Source organism: Oryzias melastigma, linkage group LG3, assembly GCF_002922805.2.
Source record: "Oryzias melastigma strain HK-1 linkage group LG3, ASM292280v2, whole genome shotgun sequence".
Classification (NCBI taxonomy): Eukaryota; Metazoa; Chordata; class Actinopteri; order Beloniformes; family Adrianichthyidae; genus Oryzias; species Oryzias melastigma.
In genome coordinates, this window is record NC_050514.1 from 13,086,722 (window position 1) to 13,111,861 (window position 25,140).

Below are 25,140 nucleotides of genomic sequence, written 5' to 3' on the forward strand. Positions count from 1 at the left end.
GTGGAATCTTACTCATGATGTAAGGCGTATATTAAGAACATTAAACTTAAGATTTTATTTCTGGGTATTTATTTATTCAAGTCGTTGTGAATCAGTAGCAGACAAAAAATGCCATTTGAAAAAGCTTGTAGTAGTGACGTAGAAACTCCATAATCTGCTCCACTCTGATGCACTTAGACGACTAGATCCATGTTCGTCTTCCTTTTTGTAATCCGTGTTGGAATCTGGCTCAAAACTTAACAATGGAATAGCTCTGATATTGCTCACCATGTCAACATGTAAACAGATGGATAATGGGAAGTGGGGGTGGTGATTACTCCTTGCAAATGGTACCACCTAAAACTAAGAAACACATTTCTGATGATCTACTTCTGCACTGCAGAAACTATCCCCTAAAAACATTTTTTTATGTTGGCTAATATTAATTAAAAGACCACTGTGAACAATTTTAGAATAATTTTATATATGATTGGAGCAGGACTTTAAAGAAATTGTTAGTTTTTTTTTTTCCTGTCATGAATTACTGCTAGAAGAGTCAGAGCACAGCTAAGGTCACAGGTAAGGCAGAAAGACAGGGTGGTCAAAGCAGATTCCGTCTTGTTCTTTGTTCATATTGCTATAGGCAGCTCTCAGGAGGAAGCAGTGAGCAGCCGTCTGCGCTGTTTGTGTGTGAGCTTCTTCTGTCACAGCGGGTTTCCTCCTGCGCCAAAGATATTTTTTTTTACCCACTGCTCTGCACCCAGCAGGGAGAAGTCAAAGAAAGTGTGAAGATAGGAAAATATGGAAGAATGAGTTGTGACTTCATTGTTTGGACCCACTTCACGAGGACTGCTTTTGTCTTTGCTGGGCCTTTGATAACGACACATAATGATGCTCCACGCTGAGTGTTGCAATTCATGTCTCGTTTTTTTTTTTTTTGCCCGAGCAGACAGAGGTTTAAGGTTGAGATCAATGTAAAGTGCAATCCTCACATCCTTCCAGCTTCCTTTTCTCCGTACACCTCGACCTGAACATATTTACATTTAAACAATGAACTTATTCTCCTTCAGTCCTTTTCTGTTTTGTGCTATTTTAATATGCTTACATTAAGTATCGTCTTACTCCACAGCCAGTATTCAGCCTCACAAATCCCATTTCTTTTTAAACCAGGCTGTTGAGTGGCTTCCTTTTCATTAATTCTGACAGCCATTTGAGAGGCCTGTAGACACACTAAAAGGCGCATTACATTCACAGACACTAACCAAAGAGCTTAGCTGGGCATGGAAACAAGGTTGGGTAGAGTTAGCAGTAATGATTTGTGTTCAAGTTCCAAAGGCTGCTGTCTTTTGACTCTTAAACACAACCCTTGTTTTCCCCATTGCCATTCCCTTTTCTCTTGGAAGCAAAACTGTAGTTTAGTTCAGGGGTTGCTTTGTGTCTGCCTTTTTATTTCAGTGCTTTTCTTTTCACTCCAGCCCTACAATCATTATGTCTCCCGACAGTGTGAAGCAGTCTTTTTTTTGGTGATGCTACTGTCATTCTTTGATGTTTTGTCAGCACCTTGTTTTCCTCCACCCTTTCTTTTTTACTCTTTGTCCCTTCTCTTTCATATTCATGTTTTTGCTGTGCGTCATTACACAGTAAGGGTGGTGCTTTGAAGGACACTTGAACTGGATGTTGGAACACACAAGTAGATGAATTGGCTCATCTAGGATGGTTCATCTTGGACGTTTAAATGCCACCTGCAGAAAACTGCTTCATTGCTATTCTCAATACTAAATAAGCACATTACAATAAAAGATATAGTGTATCAAAGACAAAAAAAAAAAAATTCTGTGCTTCAGCTTGTCTCTGAGTCCCGTGGCCCTGGGGACTCATTATGAGCTAATGTGTGGACTCCACTATGCAGAGGTGGGTGTGTAAAACACTGTTAAGCCTCTTTTTGTGGTTATGCCACATACAGGTTTGGGAATTAGATGCATGTTTTAAGTGTAGGCAAAAGGCCCCTTTGCATTAAAATACAAAGCTCGCTTTGCAGGCAGTAGTGTAGGTTCTAAGCTCAGTAGATGTCATTAGCCCTGAGACACATTTCCTTTTTTCCCCTCAGTCTTTTAATGTCCGTGTATTGAGCACTGATCTTTAGGCGCTGTGTCTTCTGCCGTGCAGACTGTGCGTATGCATAGTTGTGTGTTCCACTCTCGTCTCATTTATTGCGCAGCAGGTTGACACAGTAATAAAAGGATGTCAATGTGGGATTTGACCTCTACAAATATTCCAATTATTATTCCTTTGAAACCCCCTATATCTGTCTGCAACCCCCCTGGACCACAGAGACATTCAAGCCCCAGTGCGGATAAAAATCACTCATGCTTTAATACGAGGTAGAAAAAAAAAATGGCAACAGCAGCATGGCCACGGTGCACACAGATAACAAAAGCAGCTCCTCTGCGCCTGTCATTCCACTTCTACAAATGTAGCATTCTGTGATTTATTATTTTTATTTGTCTTACTTGTTTGGATCAACTACACAGTCCATCTTAAGGACGTGGGGTTTAGGTCTTATCATAGGTCCATCTAGGAGAGTGGGCCTTACCACAGATTTTGTGGGGAAGTGAAGAGGCAAGAAGAACATCGTCAGATCACAATTTCCCCAGGTTTTAAAGCAGGGGTCTGCAACCTGCGGCTCCAGAGCCGCATGTGGCTATTTTATCTCTCTATTGTGGCTCTGGCCAAGCATATAATAAGTCAGAGAGACTTCTGATCCAGCCATGTCAACCATTGGAGTCAGCAGCTCCCTGCTAAGGGCTGCCTAACCAAAACTACCTAAAGAAAAAGGAAAAACAAATAAACAAAGCCTGCAAACTAAGACTGCCAAGGTCCAACCCCAAACTAAAATAACAAAGCACAGCAGTGTAAGACTGCTGAGGACAAATAGGGGAAAAGAACAACAACAAAAAAACCCAGAAAATTAAAACAGTATTTTTTTGAAGTAAGGATTACTTAATTAGCATTTATTAAATTTAGATTTAAATGTATAAATTGGTTGCTGAGGTGCACATAGATGATAAACTATGTAGGTTTTTACTTCCTTGTTGACTTGGAGACTCCTTGTTTGCTCAAAGCTACCCCCAGAATGCACAGATTTTATATGCAAAGCAAAACTTGATCCTTTTTGGCACAGTTTAATCAATAGAAAACGAGCACAAATGGCTATTTTACTGTTAAAGGTTGCCGACCCCTGTTTTAGAGTAATACTTATAATTTTTTGATCTATCGTATAAGCCTTCTTTAATTACGGTGTTTTTACCCCCTCCCAAAAAAAACAAACAGTGTTGTTCTTTTGGGCATAGTTTCTGCTGAGTGGCAATAGTTCATTAGAAATTCGTCTCCGAGTTGAGGATAGGATAAAGAACAATCCCCACCCTCACTCTTGTCACCCATAGCTGTTTACATGCTCACCACCTGGGCAATAAAAATGGTGGCTAATATCGGAGCTATCCAGCCGTACAGTTATGAGCCAGATGTCTCCTCAGTTGAGGAAAACAAAGACGTACACGGATCTAGTTGTCTACAAGTAGATGCATTAGAATGGAGCAGAGCAGGGAGCTTGTGACCTTCCGACTGTAGCTTCTACATACAGCTAGGGCTGCCACAATTTGTTGATTAGTCGTGACTATGTCGACTATTAAAATAATCGACGACTAATTTAATAGTTGATTAGTCATTTTTTTTCCCCCTCAAAACTAGGGATTATGCTTTTTAATGTCGCATCTGCTATTGTCTTTGACACATATGCGCACTGGTGCTAATCCGGGTCAGTAGTGATGTCACACGAAGTTCTAGGAAGACTCAGATACCATAAAAACACAGCAACAAAGCCTGAAAGTGGGAAACAATTAAAAAAGGAAAAAAAATGCAATATCTGCAAGGCAGAACTTGTGTTCCATACCAGTGGTGGAAGCAGCAGAAGACGAAAAAGCATGTTGTGACTAAGTATGATAACGCAGAAAAGGGATTATCGTATTGGTATCTTAAGATAAATTAACATTAGTGCAAACAGAGATCAAAATTATTAGCCAAATGTTTTCTGTGCATCCTGCATTCGTTACCCCATTGGAGGGAAGTTTCTGATGAAGGAAACATCTGCTCTCAAAAGAGATAGTCTTTCTGCAAGACATGGAGAGATGCTAACTTTCCTGGCTACGAGCAGTTTGGAATTATATAGAGTATGAGTGTAGTGAAAATGAATAGTGTTATATTTGAGTCAGTGAGACCAAAAACTTAATCTTTTGTGAAAAACGTAATTTCAGATGCCAACCTCATTTGATTTAAGTCTTGTTTTTAATGCCAGAAACAAATGAAAAACAGAAGCTATTTGATTCATAAAGGTTTAATAAACTATTGTCCTAGTTGTCTTTAATTTTAGTTAGCATATAGCTTAAATATTTCAAGTTTAAAGCTAATGGTGATTAAGATGTGTGTTTTACATCCAGTCTATGCACGAGTCAATTAGTCGACTAATTTGGGGGAAAAAATAATCGATGATGACTTGACTAAAATAATCGTTTGTGGCAGCCCTAGATACAACGACAAGCTTTTTCAAATGTAATTTCTTCCTCTGCTCCTGATTCACAAGGATTTGAATTGAAATGCAATTTTAGGCTTATATAAGATGATTTTTTTATGTCTTTCATTATCAGAAAAGGGCCATAAGAACACCAAAAACACAGTTTTCATTGGAGTGCATCTTTAACCCATATTTTTTTCCTTAAAAATACAATTATGTGGGGAAAAAGCACAACATAAGTTGACCGCACAAAACATTTCAGATATGTTTCTGTTACACTGATGTCACTATGGGTTTCTTATGGGTTAAAGTAACTTTTGTGAACAAGTGAACAAAAATTGTTTTCAATAGATGTCACTCATAACTGTTACTCTGTTTATGTAAAAACATTTTTTTTCTGGCTCAAACCTATGCATTTCTTTTTAAGAATTTGGGATATATTTGCTGTACCCTATCAAAATAAATAAATAAATGGTGGTTTATAACGTTTAGGGAACATAAAAAATAAATAGACATGGTTTGAATCCTGCTAAAAGATTTAAACAAATTGAGATTGCAAAATTCTGCTGTAACATTGCGGATGACTTTTCAAAGTGTCACTGTTGACTTGTCTCTTTTAAAATAGAAGCTAGTGTTCCCACAACCCAATGAATCATTAAACGCTGTATTTTTAACTTTCTGTTCCTCTCACTATATTAGGAGAAGGCATCAAGGAGCTAAGATTGCTCTGGGAGTAAAAAATGTACATTTAGGAAGATGTTTTTGTAGATAAGGCTTATTTGATATTTATTTGGCTGGAACAGATGTTGCATACAATATCTGATGTTGTGAATATTCCACGCAAAAGCAGTTTCTGACTGACAGCAGGATGAGAAGTACCAGCTGTTCTCATGTCTTGCCTAGTTTTGCTTTTCTTGCATGTGTGTATGTCACATTATCAGCTCATACTTTACTAAATTTAATAGTGCAGATAAATTATGCATCATCTTCTGCACACTTTTAAAGTTGTCGTCAAGGGTGCTGCCAAAAACAGTGGGCTCCAATCACTTTTTTTTTTATTTCCCCATTCGAAGTCAAAGAAAAAGCTTAGCTACAATAAAGTTTCCTCTCCTTCGTCCTAAGACGTGTATTAGGATCAAGGGAAATTTAAAACTACTTAAAATTAAGCAGCTTATGCTTTTTTGTCAAGCAGGGTCTAATCAGGGTAATACGAGCCATGTGCTATATTCACTCTTTAGCTTAACGTGTCAACCATGACCAACTTAACAGAAAGTTAGGCTCAGTGTTTCCTTGCTCTTCCTCCTTTGTGATCCTCGCACCTGTTGTTCAGAGCCGACCCAGCGGATTAAAGCCGTGGAAATGCAATAATCGTTTGCTTTCACTGCAGAATGTGTGACTAACAGTAATTCATTTTTGTATTAATTGAATTGTTTACATGAGCATGAGATAAACAGAATAGTAGGAAATATATAATTACTGAACATACTTTTTTTCATCTTTATATTGTTTTTCCTCTTTTGGGCATGTGTGCACTCATTATAGCCATGCTTTACAATTGAAGTTCTGCTTTATTATCGGAGTTCATTCCTCTTTGTTTTTTCAATCAATCTCAAAACGATACTCCAAATGACCATACCTTTAATCCTGTTTGCTTTCTCCCCTGTTTTTTTTACGTGGGTGTGTTTCCGTGTGCCTTTTCTGAATGTGTCTGTGTGTGTCAGTGTCTGCAGAGAATGTGGAAAAGAGCCTTAGGCAGATGGAGAGGCAGCTGCTGCAGCTGGAGAGAGACCTGGAGACTTTCTCGTCCCCCGATGACCAGAGCGACATGTTTTTTGTTAAAATGGCTATATCCTTTTTCACCTGTAGTCGTTTTACTGCAGAGTTTGTTTGCTGTAATGAATCAAGCGGAGTAAAAAGTAAATGTGGAAATCAGATTGCATCCATCCATCACGGTGGTGCTAAAGAAACTACAAAAGGAGAAGAACCCTCAGGTTTAGCATTTGTTAAAGTGCATACAGTACACACGTAATAAGTGTATAATGTTGTCTAGTAGGTTTGAACTTCTGTCTTTCAAGTTTTTTTAGAAGTGGGTGCTGCTTTAAAAAAGAAAGATGGTTTTATTGGGAGAATGACTTGCCACTTTTTTTGTTTTTGTTTTTAGCTTTGGCAGGGTCAAAAATCATTGTGCTGGCACATAAATGCACCTTTCCAGTGCCCATTTGGGACTTCCAGGTCCAATGTTGATAGCTGTCTGTATTTGCTTGACAGCAATGTAAATTATTAAGTGTCTCCTGAGTTAGCTCCAGAGCATAAAGCTGACAGGTATTTCTCAGGCCAGGTCTGTTCAATAATGTACTCTGAAACATGCCACCTTCATGTAGTTTTGATCAATAGCCTAGGGGCGAAGGCGCTGACGGACTCTGCTGTAGTTGTTAGGAGTGGACTTAAAAGCAACAAAAAGAGGTTTACAGATGAAAGATGGGTCTTTCAACTTTTAAAATAGACTAAAATCAACATTAGGACTATAAGGTTTTTTACTAAAGACAAAATACATTTTTTTTAAGGATGGCAATACAGTAAAGTTGTACTTTATTGTTAAAGCTTGCTAAATATTTTAGGCCTATATTTATGTATTAAATCAGTTTAAAGCAAGTTGAAAAATACTTATAATTCCTTTACCAATCTAACCTATTGCTGCCTGCACAGAGCTTTGTACCTGTAGGGTGTATTCAGACTTGACACATTTGGTTCGCTTAAAGGGGCCATACCATGATTTTCTTAAGCCTTTCAGAGTGAACTATATGCATAAATATGATCATATATTTCCTTTGGGACACTAAAGAACAAATTATTTATGAAATATTCGTTATTTTCGTGCGATTTCTTTTTCCTACCGGAATTAAAACGACTCGATTCCTGAAGCTCCACCTGCTGCTGTGTGTGGATGCTAGGGCTGTAATGACTGGGTGCTGCCCATTTCATGACATCATCCTAGAGCCAGCAGTGTGTCTGGCACAAAAATAAACATCTAATTTGTTTCAAAGATCGATGCACATGCCATATATCTGCCCTTAGTAGCCCCGGGCATCGCTACAATGGTTCTCAACCCAAATACATTGGGCATCTGCATTACTGTGCCCCACCGGGAGTGGGGTGGGGGAGTGTCTTATAGGAGCCTTGCGTCAAAAGCAGCGAACACCCGTTTGAGCTTGAATCTATTGAAGACAGGACACAACTGGAAGATATACGATATTATCTATCTAAAATGAAAGTATTTTGCTGATCACCGCTAGCTCCATGGAGAAATTAAGTGTCACTCTGTGACGTCAGATCGTGAGGACCCGCTTGTCTTTGTGGGTATGGGAGGGGCTACTGTTTAAATACCGCTTTCGGGTTCTTTATAGTGTGGATTGAACAATATAATACACTTTAAAGCTCAAAAAGTTAGTTTCTCATAATATGGCCTCTTTAAAGTGAACCAGAGTTTGTTTCCCCTGATAATCCACAACAAATGTTTTCATTGGACTGAGCTCCTATTTGCTCTGATTTTCCTTAGTCAGAATACGCTATGTGCTTGGAGTGGAACAACTGAGCCACAACAACCACCGTGGCTGGTTATTATGGGATGTAAACAGAGAAGGAGAAGTGGCAGAGAAACGTGGAGCAACGATGCAAAACCAACACATTGAAAAGTGGTTGGATGAATGCAGGGTCACTAAAAAAGTCTTTTTCCATGATACATATTGCTTCTCACACGGTTTTCCCGATTTAAACTAGGGCCTTCTCACTGTTAGGCGAGACTAAGTACTTCACCATTGCGGACCTGTAAAAGTATTTATTTTAAGCAAAAAAAACTTCATACGCCTTTTTGGCATGTAATAAGATTTTAAATTAAAAGTAGAAGTCTTGGAGAATAACCTGTGATAGAGCAGGCTGATATAGTTTTCTGACAGCAGAGGTCCTTTTAATCAGTGAAATTTGACCAGATTTGAAGTGAACTGTGAAAAGCTGGGGATGTCACATTGCTGATAACTTCTTTGCTCCCTGGGCCACTTGAGAAAACAGTCACTGTGTTGTTCATCTCCGTTCCACTTCTAAGTCGGAGCACAGGCTTGTAAAAGCGGCAGATTTTAAAACAGAAGAAACAGAAACGGGCCAGACAAATGAAGAAATTGGGCCTGAAGTTTGATGGAAAAGGTTGGTGGAGGGGTTGGGGGGGTTGAGAAAGCTTAAGAGGAAAAGATACTTCTTTGTCTGGAATAGGAAAAAAGTCAAGAGTGGTTGAACTAAAGGGGTGAAGATATCACAATCTGTGATACTTATCAACCACAACTCTCGGCTGTTTCTTTTTTTTTTCTTTTTTCTCTCCAGCCGTCTTAATGCTTCTTCCCCTCTGGCCTGGAAACATATTACTGACAAGCCAGTCTTGGAAGAGAGCCTGTTGAAGAGCATTTATCCAGCTGTGAATAGGTAGTCTCATCCTGAGCCAGATTCAACCGAGGCCAAACCTCAAATAGGTCTATCAATTGAGCTATAATGAAGGAGCACAATAGGAGTCAGAGAGCCTGCCCACACACTTTTGTAATAGCACACTCACATACACAAGCAAGTCACTGTTCCCATCTGTCACGAGGCAACATTGTCATAGCTATTTAGTTAAAAAAAATTATTTTCATTAAAAAAGTAGTATATTTTATAACTCAGCAGCATTATTTACCTTTTTTAAAGAAAAATAAAGTTTGGGAAAACTAAAATGAATAAAATATGTTAAAATAATGACAAATGTATGCTTACTACTTCATTAAATCATGGTAGCTGTAAATGGTACTGTAAGCCCTGGCCGATTGCTCATGTTTGGCTTTGCTTTTACTCTTGACCTCTCTACTGCACAAGTTATAAACATTGCTTGCTAAGTTTCACAAAAAGAAAAAAAATAGATATTCAGCTTTGCCTCAACCTAGATTTCAATGTAAGAAATTTCTGTTAAAACAAAATTTACGGCTGGCCACTACTTGCATGCAGGTCCAAAAAAGGGTTAAAAATTATATTAATTTCAGTATAATTTGGCATGATCCTGAAGTCATAAATTAAGTATTAAATTCATTATTAAATGAAAAAAAAAAAACTCTAAACTGGTTATAATTTTGAGTTGCCTGGAGATGTCTGTGTATCATATTCTACAGATTTTAATGAGCTTTTTAAAATATAACTAAAAATAATTGATACAAATAATGGATCAAATTAAAAACACTAAAAATAATAGCATAAATGTCTAACATCTATGTAAAGAAAACAGTTTTTAATTTTTAAGGCTTAGGGGAAAAACAAGCACATTTTAATTGAATGTTTAATTAAAAAAAAATATCTGAAATTCAGTAGCAATGTTGAGAATGTAAATATTCCTACTGTGACTAGCATGTTGGACTCAGGTTAAATGAGCACCATGCTACTCAGAATGCCAATGTAAATGCAGAAAGTTGGCAGTTTGATGGTCTGAGCAGGCCTGCCCAACCTGTGTCAGTAGAATCTACCACATAGCCTATTTTCCAACCATCTTTGGCCAGTCATTGCTGATAGGCTGAATCTGCTGATTCTGAGCATCTGATCCAGATGACGAGCAACAATTTGCACCTGGAAAACCAAGACCAACAGCCTGATAGTATCAGATTGTCTTGAATAATAAGACATTTGATTTGATCTTAAAAAGAACAATTGTTGCTGAAGAACCATCATTTAAATGTCATGCTAACTTAAAGAGTTTTAAAGAATTCAGGAGTGCAAAAGACTGCTACCCATCATTAGAAAAAAACATCAAAGAGATTCAGGTCCGACCACTTGTGTCATCAAAAGTCCTATTCTGCACAATTAATTGTATTCTGTTTGAAACATTACATCTGAATATACAACAAACAAAGCAAACTAGTTCTGTCAAGACAACGTCATACAATAAAAAAAAAAAGTCTTGGAGCCATTTATGAAACAAGATGGAGGAGTGATGATGATTGGTGATCATTTTATTGTCAGGACCTGACAACTTAGCAATTACTGTCTTGTCCTGTGGCTAATTTTTTCATCAACGCGTTTTCAAGTTCAATGTAAATCCATTTATCTTTCAGTTAAGGCCAGGGTGACATTGGGTCACGCAACATACCAGCAAATCTGTAATAGACCAATAGAGGGAAATGAAAGGAAATACGATATTTTAGATACTATGATAAAAGCTCCGATATTTATAAGCAAACCGACAACATTTCTATTAAAAAATATAACATTTATAGTTATTCAAAAACAATATTAGACTAAATGTCATACAGAGAGCATTTAATTGGTAACTTGAACTAAATATGCATATTCAAGTCGTTGAATCATGGAGTTTGATGTTTCTCACCTTTGGTTTAGTTGTTTAGGCTAGCTTTTTTGTCTTCAGGAAAAAAGATATTATTTTAATGAGTCTGGAAAAAAAAAATAAAACCAAAAAACGGTTAAAATCTAAGCCTGATTACTTTTTTTGCTTTAGGTTCTTGTGAAATCACATAATCTTTGTGTCTTTTGCTCCCTATTTAAAGGAGTATTTACTTCTATTTTAGTTGTTTTTTTTATGTTGACCTTGACCACACCTTTCACAGCTTCAGCAAGGGTGCACGAGAGCAGTACAGCAAGTTGGTGATCATGCACAGCAAAATGGAGACATCATATCAGAACATCCTGGAATACTTTGCGGTCGATCCTAAGAAGACATCTGTGGAGGAGCTCTTCACTGATCTCAGCAACTTCCGCTCCATGTTTACTGTGAGTATAATGAACTTTCCTATGCTATAACCAAAGCAGCTCATTTGCTCCACTTGAAATATTTTCATAATTCCCAATTTTGTGTATACTCTTTTTCTCAGAAATAATATTCACTTATAGATGAAGACAAACCAAACAATTGAACAACTAGATCATTTCTAGCAAATGTTTTTGCTTTGTGGTCCATACTTTGTTTCCTACCACATGAACAGTGTTGGTGTGTTCCAATATCATACGGAAGTTATCGCTAAGCTCTTTAGCCTTATCAGTCTGATGATGCTGTGAACTGTGACAACTCACTGAGTTTAATCGTAGGTATAAAGCACTGGGCATACCAGATAACTGTAGCCAATAACCCAACACATCTTGGCCTGTTGCATTAATAACATAAACCTCATATTGACTTTTGTAATTTTCATTTTCTTATGTATTAATTTCTTTTAATATAATTAACAGTTGCTGCTTTTACACAATTTTTTTTTTTCCGCAAATATGAAACCTTGAAGAACTGAATACCTGGGTTCAATTGTTCAAGCTTTCCTCATGTATTTTTATTATTATTATCATTATTGTTATTATTATTATTATTAAGGCAAACTAATAGTGCATGGTTAATCTAATGTCCTTAGTTCACCTTGTAAGTTCTCTTTTTTTTCCTAAAGGGTTTTGTGTTAAAAACAAAATGAAATTGTCATAGCAAAGTGTCCTGAAATGACTTAAAAACACCTTCAGATGTCTTTAACTGTTGAAGGTTGCAGACCCCTGTCCTAGACCAAACCTAACACTGAAACCAGTTCACCTACTATTTATTATAGATCTGTACCTTCTCTAATGAGTACATTTCCAGATACCCATATACATACGCTTACACACATTTAGAAATATGAACATAACCCAGATTCATTTAAACTGATGTTATAGTTAATAGCCTCAGTTCCTGCTGAGTTCCCAGAAACACCACAAATTCCTAACCCATTCAAACCATTTGATCCAGCAGCTTGAATCCTTTTCATTTTAGTTAGTTTGGCTGGTTTTGTGTTTTATCATAGCTTTTATGGTTTGGCAAAACATAATAGTTAAAGACTGCTTGTGAAAAGGTGAACAAGCCAAGTGTTATAAATGCTAGCATTATATGATCCCAACTCCCAAGGCAGCCATTTATTCCCCTGTGATAGGTCAAGGTCTAAGCAGCTTACACCTCTGGCAATTTGTTCAAATTGTCACATCTCAAAGACATCTTGGAAAAGCCAAAGCTAGGTCAATGAACACAGGCACGCTGTAAATCTGAGCATGGTAACCTCTCGGCCATACCTTTGTCAGCATTTATCCTGCTCCACCAAGGCCTGCTCTACTAGGTCGGTGTTGTCTCAGCTCTCTATCTGAAGCAAACACAGCCTTGAACTGCATGTGCCAATCTCCAAAAGCTCGAGTAAAATTTGTTTGTGAGCTTGTGTCATTCTTTCTGCTTTTTTTTCGTTGTTTTCTTCCTCACCCAAAGATGAACACACACGTACCCTACACTTGCACACATATGCAGCATGCTCAGTCACCCGTAGAAAGAAGACCCAGGGCGAGGCCGCACATCTGACAGGAATCCAATTGAGCATGTCTAATGGTGGACATCCAGAAGAGGAGGAAGGCAAAGCAGATCTGCTGTGATGAAGGGAAGCAGAGAGAGTTGGTGATGGTCTTTCCCCGCAGCCTTCATCTCAATATTAAAGTTCAAATTAATGAAGAGCCAAAACTCACAATCTGGGCATCATAGGTGGCATTTTCAGTCTAAAAACCAAGGTAATATAAATGTAATTATTTTCAAAATAAATAAAAAAAAATCCTGGTTTTTCTTGATTTTTAAACTGAGTTGTTTAAAAGGTGGTTCTAAAGATGGGAAGTGATTTAAATTGAACATCATTGCACTGCAAGCAGCAACCTTATTTAAAACAATCTCAGTTAAAACATGTCGATGTTCAAAATGTGCATTTGGACCCATTTATTTGGTCAACAGTAACATTAATTCCTTATTTATCTATGTATGACAAACTGATTTTGAAAAAATGACTTCCTAACAATAGATTTATTGCACAACAGCATGAATAAATGACCTAACTGTTTTGCCAGGTTTATTTGTCAGAAACATCAAAAATCTGTCTAGTTTGAATGAAGTGTTAATTAAAATATACTTGATGGGTTTTAAATCTTTTTGGAAAACAGTTTGGGTCCTTTGTTGTCAGTAAACATATTCTCAGTCAGCAACTGACAGCCATATGGATGCTTACTTAGGCAAAGCAAACTTTTTATTCAAGATTTTTGACACATTTGACATGCAACTAAACATCAGATTTATTTTTGTTTCAAAATAATTATGTTTTGAACAATTTGTGACTTTCAACCCTTTGAATGATCCTCCTTATGGTTAACTTGGGTGAAACAATTGCATATTAAAGAATATTTAAGTTAACACCCTTAAACCAATACACCGTTTTCATGTTTAACAAGAATAAAGCAGGTTTGAACACCCTTAAAGAGACAAAAGGGGCAACACATCACAGAATTAACAATATAATTTCCCAACTTCAGAATTGAGAATGCCACTTGGACATGAGACAAATTGTGTAACTTAAAAAACTAAATCCAGATTATTCTTTTTTTTATGTTTGTGCTATTTAACCATGACCCTCAAAAGGATATTTATTTTTTCTTCTATCTTCTATCCTTGTCTGCACCAAATCTCAAATAAAAACAAATATTTATGAATAAGTAATTGATGTAAAATGAGGTAAGTTCAGCTTCTATTACATCATAAACATTTTCCAAACCCTCAAACTGCAATTTCAACCATTTCAGTCTCTTCTCTCTTTATATTTAATGTCCTCTCTTTATGTTGTCAAAAACAGAAATGTTATATTACTACACAATGCACTGTTTGTTATATTATTAAAAGCTGGCTGTATTTTTGTTTTTGTGAAAAGCAAAACAATATCCAACTATTTTTACTCTAACTGAAGTAAACAATGCCTTATGGGGATGGTTTTACTGCGCTGTTCAGCCTATGTTTGGGATCTGGCAGTTTTGCCGGACTATGTGTGCCTTACAATGAGCAGTGTGCTATAAGAAAAGAACCACAGTAGAATGCTTGCACCAGAACACAGCTGGCTGCTTCTGGACTACCTGGATTGGGAATAGGTTTCTAATCAAAGCTGTGCTACCGTAGTAAAAATTTCTTCAGTGGGATCACTTCTTTTGAATTTTCTTATAAATCAGACCTGTAATTTTGAAACAAAATGTCTTAGTCTTTCTTTTCATCTGCTTTTGCCAACTGAGGCTACATTTGCTCTATCAGATGAATAAAGCTAGCTCATCACATCCATCTTAGTGCTGCTTTTACTCACCTACAGGAATACCTGCATCCCAGCCAATCAGAGGTGGGCTCACGCCTTTCACTCTCTCTGATTGGTCAAGACCACAACATTGGCTACTTTTGTTTACGTTGCTGAACCACAGAGATACTTTCAGAATTGCAAAGATGTTTTCTTTATATCACAAACGGCAAGGTACACTTAAGGCATGAAATTGTTACCGCTAAAGCCTTGAAAATATTTTACAGCTTTGTATTTTAACCCCTTGATTGCCTACATTTATTTTCAGCAGTTAAAAAAAGACAAAGATTATTTATGTTTCTGCCTTCAAGCAGATGCTAAATTTAGATAAGGTTAAGTCTCTTGTTCTGAAATAAATTTGCAGATAAAACAATGATTTATATTGCATCATTAAAATGTGCAACACTAAATGATTGCTTATTTTAATGGTGGCACTGTAATTGTGGGGCGGCCGTGGTGCAGCGATGGGGCGTTTGTATACGCCATTTGTCTAAATGGCACAATATACACGAATGTTTAAGTTTTATATTGATTTAGTATTTACTACTTTTTCATTACACTTTTGCAGACTTACAAGAAAAGCTGCTACTGTGATTTCACCAGGTGGATATGGGGGGCTGGGACAGGGATTTAGTGATTTGACAAAAACCCTAGATTGACAGGCTATTGATCTGGGTGGCAATCACACTAACACTTTAAATCATAAGCAGTCTGTCCTTTCTGTGGCAATATTGAGACATTGACATTGTTGGGGGGTAAACAACCTAGATTACAAGCCTGTTTTCTCTGTGGTTGATTTATGGTACAGATTATATCTGTAATGTTTTTTTTTCTAGATATAGAGAATAGAATTATTGAATTGTAGACTTTAACATAAAGCTATAGCTATAACATGAAATGACAGCCAGAGACTAAGCAGAAGCATAGCATTCAGTTACTCAAGTATAAATGCGTTTTTTTCAAAATGTTTTTTCTAGTTGTATAATGACATGTTTTTCTGTTTAATAATATATCTAGTTATTACAGGGTTACCTTGAGTTGTTCAATTCACTCTGTTCCATACGTCATGAAGGTTTTATGTGATACTTGAGATAAATTGCATACCTAAGTTAGACAACTTCTTTATAAGGTAAAGGTGCAAGTCTAGTTTATGATTAGGCATGAACAAACATCCAGTATACGGAGAGAAGGCTTTTACTCCTATTTTATAGTTTCTTAGCTCTTAGGATTTGTAATGTCTGAAGTTTCTCCAGTAAAGTCATTTTATGTCAGCCAAGGAAAGAGTGATGGTTCACCTACAAGACAGTGCTGTAGAAGTGTCATCTTGCTTTAATGGTGCCTGATATAGATGTCATTGTGGTCTGACAGCTGACTGCCTTTGACAGGCTCTTCACTGCTGCAATTAACCCTATTTAGCAATCCTTCATATTTTATCTCTATCACTTTCTTTCTTTTTTACTTATCGCCTCTCCTCTCACTTTTATTCACAGCAAGCGCTAAAGGAGAACTTTAGACAGAGGGAGTTGGAAGAGAAGCAGAGAAGAGCCCGGGTGGCGAAGGAGAAAGCTGAGCGAGAAAAGCTGGAGAGGCAGCAGAAGAAGAGGAGGTTACTGGAAGTCAACGCAGGTAGACACTGTTAAATGTGCCCCCCATCAACTCTTGCAGAGATAAGCACTTTACAGAAAGCTGCATTCTAAATCAGCCTCATGTCAAATGGTTTTAGAAATCATTCAAATAAAATGACTCATTTATCCATTCATTTCCTGCCGTCACAAATTTAGAGACATCTGTTCTCTCGCAACACGACTGTTTTATTGTCTTCAAAGATAAAGTGTTCATGAAATATTGTTTGTTAAAGAATGGTCTAAATCAGGGCTCCTCAAACTTTTTCTTGTGTCTATGCGAAAACATTCAAAGTTTTCCAGAAAGCTACACATAAATAATTATTAATAACCCTCTCTGGGATCTTCACAGAAAAAAGTAAAAAAAAAACCAATAGTAATAATAATATTTTTAATGAAATAAACAACACTCGATGGAATAAAAATAACCAAAAACATTCACTGTAATCTTCACAGAAAAAAGTCATAAAAATACTACTAAAACATTTTTAAAAAATAGGGGCACTGCCTGCAGAAGAGTGGAATTAAACATTCTGTGCTGGTCTCAATCGCATGGCCTGCCTGTCTGAGGGAGAAAGAAAAAAACAAACAATCATGAGTCTCTGATATTATTTAGGGGGCCTGGACAAATATGGAGGCGGGCCGGGTGTAGCTTGTGGGGCGTAGTCTGGGAACCCCTGGTCTAAATCATGGAAAGTTACTACAGTGGAAGTCATTTACTATTCACACATGCATTAAAGGTGAAATCAGAACTGAGATCTGATGGTACTTGGTGACTTTTTGGAAAGCAGGAGAAAAAGATCAGCTTAAAGTAAATGTTCACAAAATGTTCTGCACAGCAGTCTCTGAAGTTGAGTTTACTATTTTTGGTTAAAATAAAGCTATTGTTCCAAGAAATTTGTTTGTAATAAAATAATATAGAAATATTTAACAATTTATTCAGCCACTAGTAAAAAGGTTTACCTTTCTTTAACTATGTTGCTAAAGGATTAGCAACACCTAACAGACTCCTGAATAATTTATTTTTTTATTGAACACTATCAGTGCGTCGGAATTATGTTTTCTAATTATTAATTGTACAATTATTTTGTTTCTATAGGCAGCTACAATAATTGAATTTCATCTTCTTTTTTTATAAAACCTGTTTATCTGAACTTGTAAGAACAATTTTATTTAACTGTAGTTTTGATTGGAACAGTTTTTAATGTTGCTTCGGAATGCTGCGTACTGGCAATATTTTTTCAACCGTGCAGCCACCAGGCTCATTTCCAGTGTGAAAGCCATGGCTGGCAGCTTTGTTGAACTTGGCAGTACCTCCCTAAACATCTTCAGCTGACATCACTTTGCCAGCCCTGTGTAGCACTCCTGTAGACATGATTTTGCATAAACAGAACCAATGTGCTCCATCTACACCAAAGTACTGCTGTGAGCCCACTATCTAGCCAAAGCACTGCCTGCCTTGGAGAAAGTGTCTCTCTAGTTCCTTTTTTTTCTCTAATCTCAACTTGTTGTGCCTTGTTGCCTTTCCAAAAATCAGCTGAAATGTTGTTGTGCATGTGGCTGCCATGTTATGACTGATTGAACTAAATGGACACGTCCCCCATGCATGGAAAGTGGAAAGCCAAAGGAGGTGGTAATTGCGGGTTACGCAGTGTTCCTGACTATTGGATTTTGGTAAGCTATGGCGAACAAAAGCACAGTTAAAACAAACAAACAAAAAAACACACACCTAAGTGCAGATATAAACATCCCTTTAATGTTCTAAAGCACAATGTATGACCCACCATAATGTCTCCATTGTTTTATGTTTGTTCCTAATTAATCGCAGTCCAAGCTTCAGCTGGGTCATTGTTAGAATAACATAATTTGCCATAATTGCATTCCACAAATTTAGATTTTTTTATGTTGCTGAACCAAATACATTTTTATAGTCATATAATGTAAACATGTAAAGCAAGACAGTTTTTTTTAATTTTGGCTAAAATGGCATAATCAGAAATAAAATACCACTGGAAATGCTTTTACAATAGTTGCTGGGTGGGCTCAAGCAACCCCAGGACCCTGAAAAGGAATTAGCGGATGGATCAATAAAGTAGTGGTGTAAAAGTATTGCCATTCAACTCAAATCATACATGGTTTGGTAAAAGAGAGAATGTGCTAGTAAAGTTTAATTGGTAAGACCATTTATTACTTGTTAAATGTTAAAATGGTAAGTGGGGTATACTTGTATAGCGCTTTTCTACCTTCCTCAAAAACCCAAAATGCCTTACGGTCACAGTCCCATTCACCCATTTCCGCACACATTCACACACCGATGGATGCTCTGCTGCTGAACACTGGTGCCAATTTATAACCACCAGAGGCAATGTGGGCTTCAGTGTCTTGCCCAAGGATGCTTCGATACATGGACAGGAATTGAATCTGCGATCTTCTGATCAGAAGTCGACGGCCTGAGAAAAGCACTTTTCTTAAAAAATGTGAAGAAAAATGTGCTCAATCACTTGTCACATTTATTGTAAATGAATTATTTTTTCTTTCTTTTTTTTATTACTATTTTACAATCTTTGGAACAACTTCTTAGTTCAAGACGGTTAAATAAATAAACCAAATAACTTGCTTGGTCGGTTATGTTACGTTAGGTGACATTTGAACTAAATGTGTAATAATTATTGAAAGAACTTTAAAAAAAAGTGTAAATAGCAGACCTTGACATAGAGTTAAGATGAGGTTTGCTGTTACTTAAAGACATTGACAAAAGTCACACAAGTCAAAAACTTCCCCCTGTATAATCTATTTACTCTTTTACTTCGAGTTCTTCCTAATTAAGGCTCAAGGGTTGCTGGAGATGAACTTGGTAACCAGCTGTATTAAAAAAAAATCTATTTTACATATTTTTTACCACTGATCTCAACATAGATTTTGGACTGTAATATTGACTCTATAAGTTATTCAAAATAAAGTTTTGATGACTTTTAGAATACATTGTTTTTTCTTTTACTATTTTGAAATGGATTTTCCAAACTTGTAAAAACCCTGTTTAGCTAGGTCCATTTAAATGTTTCCCTTTACTGCTATTGAATGGTTTCAGTTCAAACATTTGTCAACATAGTTTAAAAAAAGGACAAACGTAAGAATAAACTTCCAAATATTCCTACTTAGACTCATGCAAATGTGCTTAAAGCCCAAACTTGATATAGTTACCCTAAAATAATGATGTTTAAATTACAACAAGTTACTGAAATGTCCAAGAAGTAATGCTGCTCACACTCTACAGAAAAACTGAAATGCATACATACTTACAGACTGTTGGGATGAAATTAATATGCGATGAAGAGATGGCACCATGTGGTCAACTTAGGACATGATTTACTTACTGTCTGTGACATACTCTCCTTCTGTCTCTCAGTCTATTTATTAACTAAAGAGCTTTCTCTTTGTTCGTCAGAGAGGATTGTCCTCAATAGAGATTTTCAGTGTAATCATCTGATTATCTATCAATTCCCTAAAAAGCCTGAGAGAGGCTGTGTATTCACATTATGCTGAAGGACACAGCAATGAGAGGCTGAGAGTGGGAAGGTTGTATTTTTTTAGCCTTCTTACTAGTGACACGTATCAGCTTTTTTTCTTTAGCTTTAGCCTACTTATGCATATGTGAAATGTAAGGTTGTGCCTGCATCCTGCTCATTTTCCTTCATGTCTTTTGCTTGCCACAGACAGAGCCTCTACCTACCCCATAATATGCAGCCTGGATTTCTTATCAGTGTGTTCGGCGGTTTGAGAAAGCAGAACCATCAGCTGTGTGCATTTGCATAGAGCCCTATGGAGATTGAAATTCAGATTGAATAGGGTTTTTTTTTTTTTTTTTTTGCTCCTCTAGCTGCGCCTAGTGTGCGTATGACAAATCTGTTGCATTAACTCCCAGGGTAGGCCAGAAGCAGGAATGTTTGTGGAGCGACAAATTACACATCAGAGCTTTATTTAACATTCTCTACGTGGCTACAAGCTATGAACTATTAAGATGTCAAATAAAGGGATAGTGAGAAATGCAACGCTGCATGCAGAAATGCTAAAAGTACAAGATGTGCATAATAAAATGAAGGAAAAAATCTAGGAAGCTGCCTCTTGTGCATTGCAGGAAAGGGAACTGGCTCTCTGAAATGCATTAGTGTTAGCATTGCAGGATTTTACACTGATCTTTTGTACTGACATCAAAACCGAAAACAACACATCAGCACACAGAAATCCACAACTTTTTAATTTGATTTGCAAAGTTCCATCCATCTGTTCTCCAAACTCGCTGTATTATTTTATGGGGTTGCTGGAGTCCCAGCTACTGTTGGGCAAAGGTCAGTACACCTTGGACAGGTCGCCAGTCTGTCACACACGCTCAGTCATACTCACACATAGGGATCATTTATGAATTTCTGAAGCCTGTTTTTGGAATGTGGAAGAAAGACCAAGTTCCCGGAGAAAACCCACGCATGCAGAACATGGAAACTCCACATAGAAAGCAAGTCGAGAGTGCAGACCACTACACAACCATGCAGCCCTGTAATTAGCAAAATTGCTGAAACTGCACTTAGTTTCAGACTTAATTGAAATATGATGTACCTCAATCAGGATCAGATATTTATTTTGTTCTTATTAGGATCAGCACTGAATATTTGAATCTTAGTATTTCAGATAAATACTCAACTAGAAGCCTGGATATCGTAAACGGATCACAACATTTTACTGCCGTAAAGCACAGCAAAAGATGGCACTAGTTTGAGCAGGAAGCACAAAAACAATTCAGTTAATTTAGCAAGATATACTCAGATTTAGACGAACGCGAGTGCTCAATTATTTTAATAAAAGTTTTCATTTGACAGCAGGTGTCTGTATTGGTTTGCCTTAATTCAAACAACGACTTAAGAAGGCATTTGAACAGAAAACAAATTGGGTTTTTGTTTCTTTTTCAACCAGAACACTGCTCTCCTGCTGACAACAGAGACAGCAGTGAGACTGATGCAAAGTTGGAGCTCCAGTAAAATGTGATTTAACCCCTTAGCTCTTGTTTGATATGCATTTATTTTTTATTTATGATTCACTCTACAGCAACTGTTTAAAAAGAAAGTTCTCATTAATTTTTAAGAATTTTTAATGGAGAAATGAGTCACATCTGATCAAAAATGTTTAAAATTCTAAAGATATAAAAGCTAGTCATTAAACGTTCTTGCATGATTAATTATAATCTATTTTACTAGTTAGTAGTTAACCACTTTTAGTTGATTGCCACACTATTTTTACTTGACTGTTGAAATTACCTTCAGAAATTAACTGAGTGTTAAATGATAAAAGAATGTTAATGAATTAAAAATAGGGGACGACTTGGATCCTTTTATTAAATATGTTCATTTTTAAAATGTCTTTGTCTAAATCAACAGAAACCCAAAATCAAATGACTGAATCGGATCAGGGCCAAAAAAAGAAAGAAAAAAAAAAAACGGATCAAGATATCCTTATTTACTAGTGTCCTAACTTCCAAACTTTGGGGATTGCTTGTGTTTTACAAGGCGTAAATCTATCATGGTATTTAAGTTGTAAAGAGTATTTAAACAGAAACTACCTCTGTAAAATTTTACGAGAGAAATACCTGATGATATAAAACCATTTCCAGATTGAAGTTGTAAAATTTAAATTGTATGTTTGCAGGACGGAAAAAAAGTCACACATCATTAGCTTTAGCTGTAGGGTTATTATAGCTATCTGATTGTTGATGTAAGTAGCCAGGCAATAAATGTAAAAAAAAAAATGTATTGCTTTTCTTTAAATGACAGATTAAACCTAAAAAAAAGCAGATGATTAGTATCATCTGCTGTATATATTTTTTAAATTCATCTCAACTTTCTTAGCTCTTTAAATATTTTTGTTTTGATTCTTGATAGAACCTGGATTTTTAAGAGATTTTTTGATCAAAGCTGACACGTATAATAAATTGTACATTTCTAACACCAGTTTCCTAAAATACAGAAACCTAAGTAATCAATTAATATATTTTTTAAGTAAACTTTATTTAATATATTTACTTTTGAGTATTAGGAATGTTTTTTTAGAATGTTAAACCATTTTTCAGGAATATTTGTTAAAATACAGAAATGCACTTTTCATGCAAAGCCACGCAGTAAAAGAGTAGAAACACTTTTTTTTAGTTTAAAAAGTTATATATGTACTGCCTCATGTAGGTGGTCTACTCTACAAACTAAATAATGGGAAAATATGACTGAAGTCAGCTCACACCTTTTGTCTTTGCAGTGATGAGCTGCAGTGACGTTGACTATTTGATCCCATAGAATAAAGAGTGTTTTTTCTTGTCATCTTTTTACCGTTTCTTTTATTTTGACGAGATTGATCTAAATCCATATTGAGAACTTGTGTGAGAGTTGTCACCTTTAATGCAACTTACATCTAATCTAACCTGTTCTGACGCATTGCCAACATTTCTCTATCATAAATTAGCATTAAATGTCTTAGCTAAAGTCAAAATGGGCACAGTTTAGTAAAAAGATTCTCAGTCAAGAAAAGAGCACTGACTGCCCTCATTGCAGCATTTTGTATCAGGGAAACATGGTGTTGAGCCGGTATTCATTGCACTCTCTGTTGCTTTTCCATCCCAGCCCATTTGACCCTATTTCCCATTTCTCTGGTCCAACTCAGCTCCATGCTGCTACAGCAGGGTCATTGACTTGATAGTAACTGCCACATCCTGTTGATTAAAGTAGCTGGAGACACTGGTTCAGTACTGAATAGGGAGCTGACATCAAAATGCAGACAGGCCATGTATCCGGACAATTTCAAACTCAAGTCAGAACACGCACTGATTAAATAGATGCTGATTGAAGTATCTTTTCAGACAGGAGGGTAGCTGGGGCTTTTTTCCAGAGGTTGAGGTCCAGCTTTATTTGATCCTGTGCCCCCAAATGTTGCTCTTTGTTGTGAATAGGCCATTTTCCCCCCTGCTTTTATTTTTTTTGATAATCTGGCCTACACACCCTTGTACATGTAACAGTGTTTTCCATGCATCTTTTTTTCTTTTGGTGTCCTATTAGAGCTTGCCCCTTTCTGTAAATGCTTTCTTTCAATGCCAAGTCTTGAGACTTGAAGGTTTCATTGACATTCTGTGATCTTTATTTTAGTTTTTTCCCCCATCAGACGAGGGTGAAGCTTTAACAGCTTTTTAAGAGAAAGCCATTTTTTGTCAACTTCAAAGCTCAAGTCTATCCAGATGACACACTTGTCATGATAGCTCCACTGCCAGTTGTAAGGCGCCGCAAAAGACAGGGAAATTATACACATCAAAATGGCAATCTGTATGCACTTCTAAAAAGGCGTGGCCACCCCCCTGCACTGTGTTGCTTCTTTTGACAGGCTGAATGACTGTAAAACAATCTATTTTGAAGCTGATGGATGTTGTTATGTCTCTGAATCTCTCCATAATTAAGCCATATGAAATATCTAAGGTGTGAACATTGTTTTCTTTAGCGTGTGAGTTTATAAAGGACTCTAATTCCTCCCAGCACATTGCTGTCTTGGTCTGTTTGAGGTGTCTCTGTCTTTTATTCAAGATCCAGTACGCAGTTGCTTTCCTGCATTCTCGAAGTGAAAGATCAGAGTAAATTACGTTTTTCTTCACCTCCAGAGTTGCAGAAAACATTTCAAGTTCTTTTAGGCTGGAGTCAAGCAGAGTACTCCACATGAAGGCCCTCACTGCAGGTTGCAGTGGATTGATCTGCGTTGCTTTTTTACGCACACCATCTGCATTTTTGTGTTGAGGCAAGGGTAAAGCCCGCTGCCTGTGATGAATTGCTGAAGCTGTGGAGACAAATTTGGTCGTCTGGGAGCTTTTGGTTTGCTCAAGAATACAAGCTCCCTCTCCCTTTTTGTAATTATGAAAAACCAGGCACACATCAGCCAGTGGAGGAGGGTAAGTGTTGCAGATGAAAAGCACAACAAACACACACGTAGGAACTGGCAGACAAGTAAGTAGGCCATTATATACAGTATCTATTGTGTGTATGTGCTTGTGTAGTCACAGCTCAATGTAGGGATTTAGTAACATATCCCACTTCCATGGGGACACTCTGGCCTCAATACAGAAGCTTCAGTGTTCAGGAGCGTTGACATCAAGGGACTAAATAGTGTGGAGTTTCTTTTTCCTTTATTCACAAACAAAGAAAACTCTGTTTTAGGATCTATTGCTGACATAGTGGTCATGGGTAATGTCTACAAATCTCAATAAAGACTTCTTGAGAAACTTAGTTTCTTATCAAAAGGGGGCAGTTTACAAGTCAATAACTAAAAACGATCCAGTCTTCACAAACTGTTGAAAGAGCCACTAAGATGGAAATTGTTTTGGGGGTTTTTATTATGTTCTTGACGCATTTTTTTTTTTTTATGTTTGAAGACGTATATTAGGAAAATTACCTTCAAAATTGAGTTTTTGAGTATTTCTTTATTTAAATTGTTAAGAATTAGTTGCAGATTAAAAAAAAAATGCAGTTTGAAGAAGAACCTATATGTGACAGAAAAATACACTGGTCAGCCTCAAGCTCCCCGCTCCACTCTATTCTGATGCATCCATTTGTAGACATCTCAATCCATCAAACATCTTTGTTTTCCTCGTTTGAGCTGGCATTTGGCTAAAAACTGTACACCTGGATGGCTTTGGTATTGCTTGCCATTTTTGTTGCACCGATAATGGAAGGTTAGAGTTGTGAGGGGCTGTAAGCTAGCAGGAGAGCATGTTAATAGGTCAGTAATGGTTGGT

General features: G+C 36.8%; 1 protein-coding gene across 5 annotated transcripts in view; it reads left to right on the plus strand.

The window, feature by feature from the left end:
• Positions 1-25,140, plus strand: part of LOC112160910 (protein diaphanous homolog 3) — a 143,425-nt gene that overhangs the window by 70,038 nt on the left and 48,247 nt on the right. For all 5 annotated transcript variants that reach the window (XM_024295804.2, XM_024295803.2, XM_024295808.2 and 2 more), the window contains 3 exons: positions 6,268-6,392; positions 11,171-11,335; positions 16,203-16,338. In XM_024295804.2, coding sequence (XP_024151572.1) covers positions 6,268-6,392; positions 11,171-11,335; positions 16,203-16,338 — 426 coding nt within the window. The remainder of the gene's footprint in view (positions 1-6,267; positions 6,393-11,170; positions 11,336-16,202; positions 16,339-25,140) is intronic.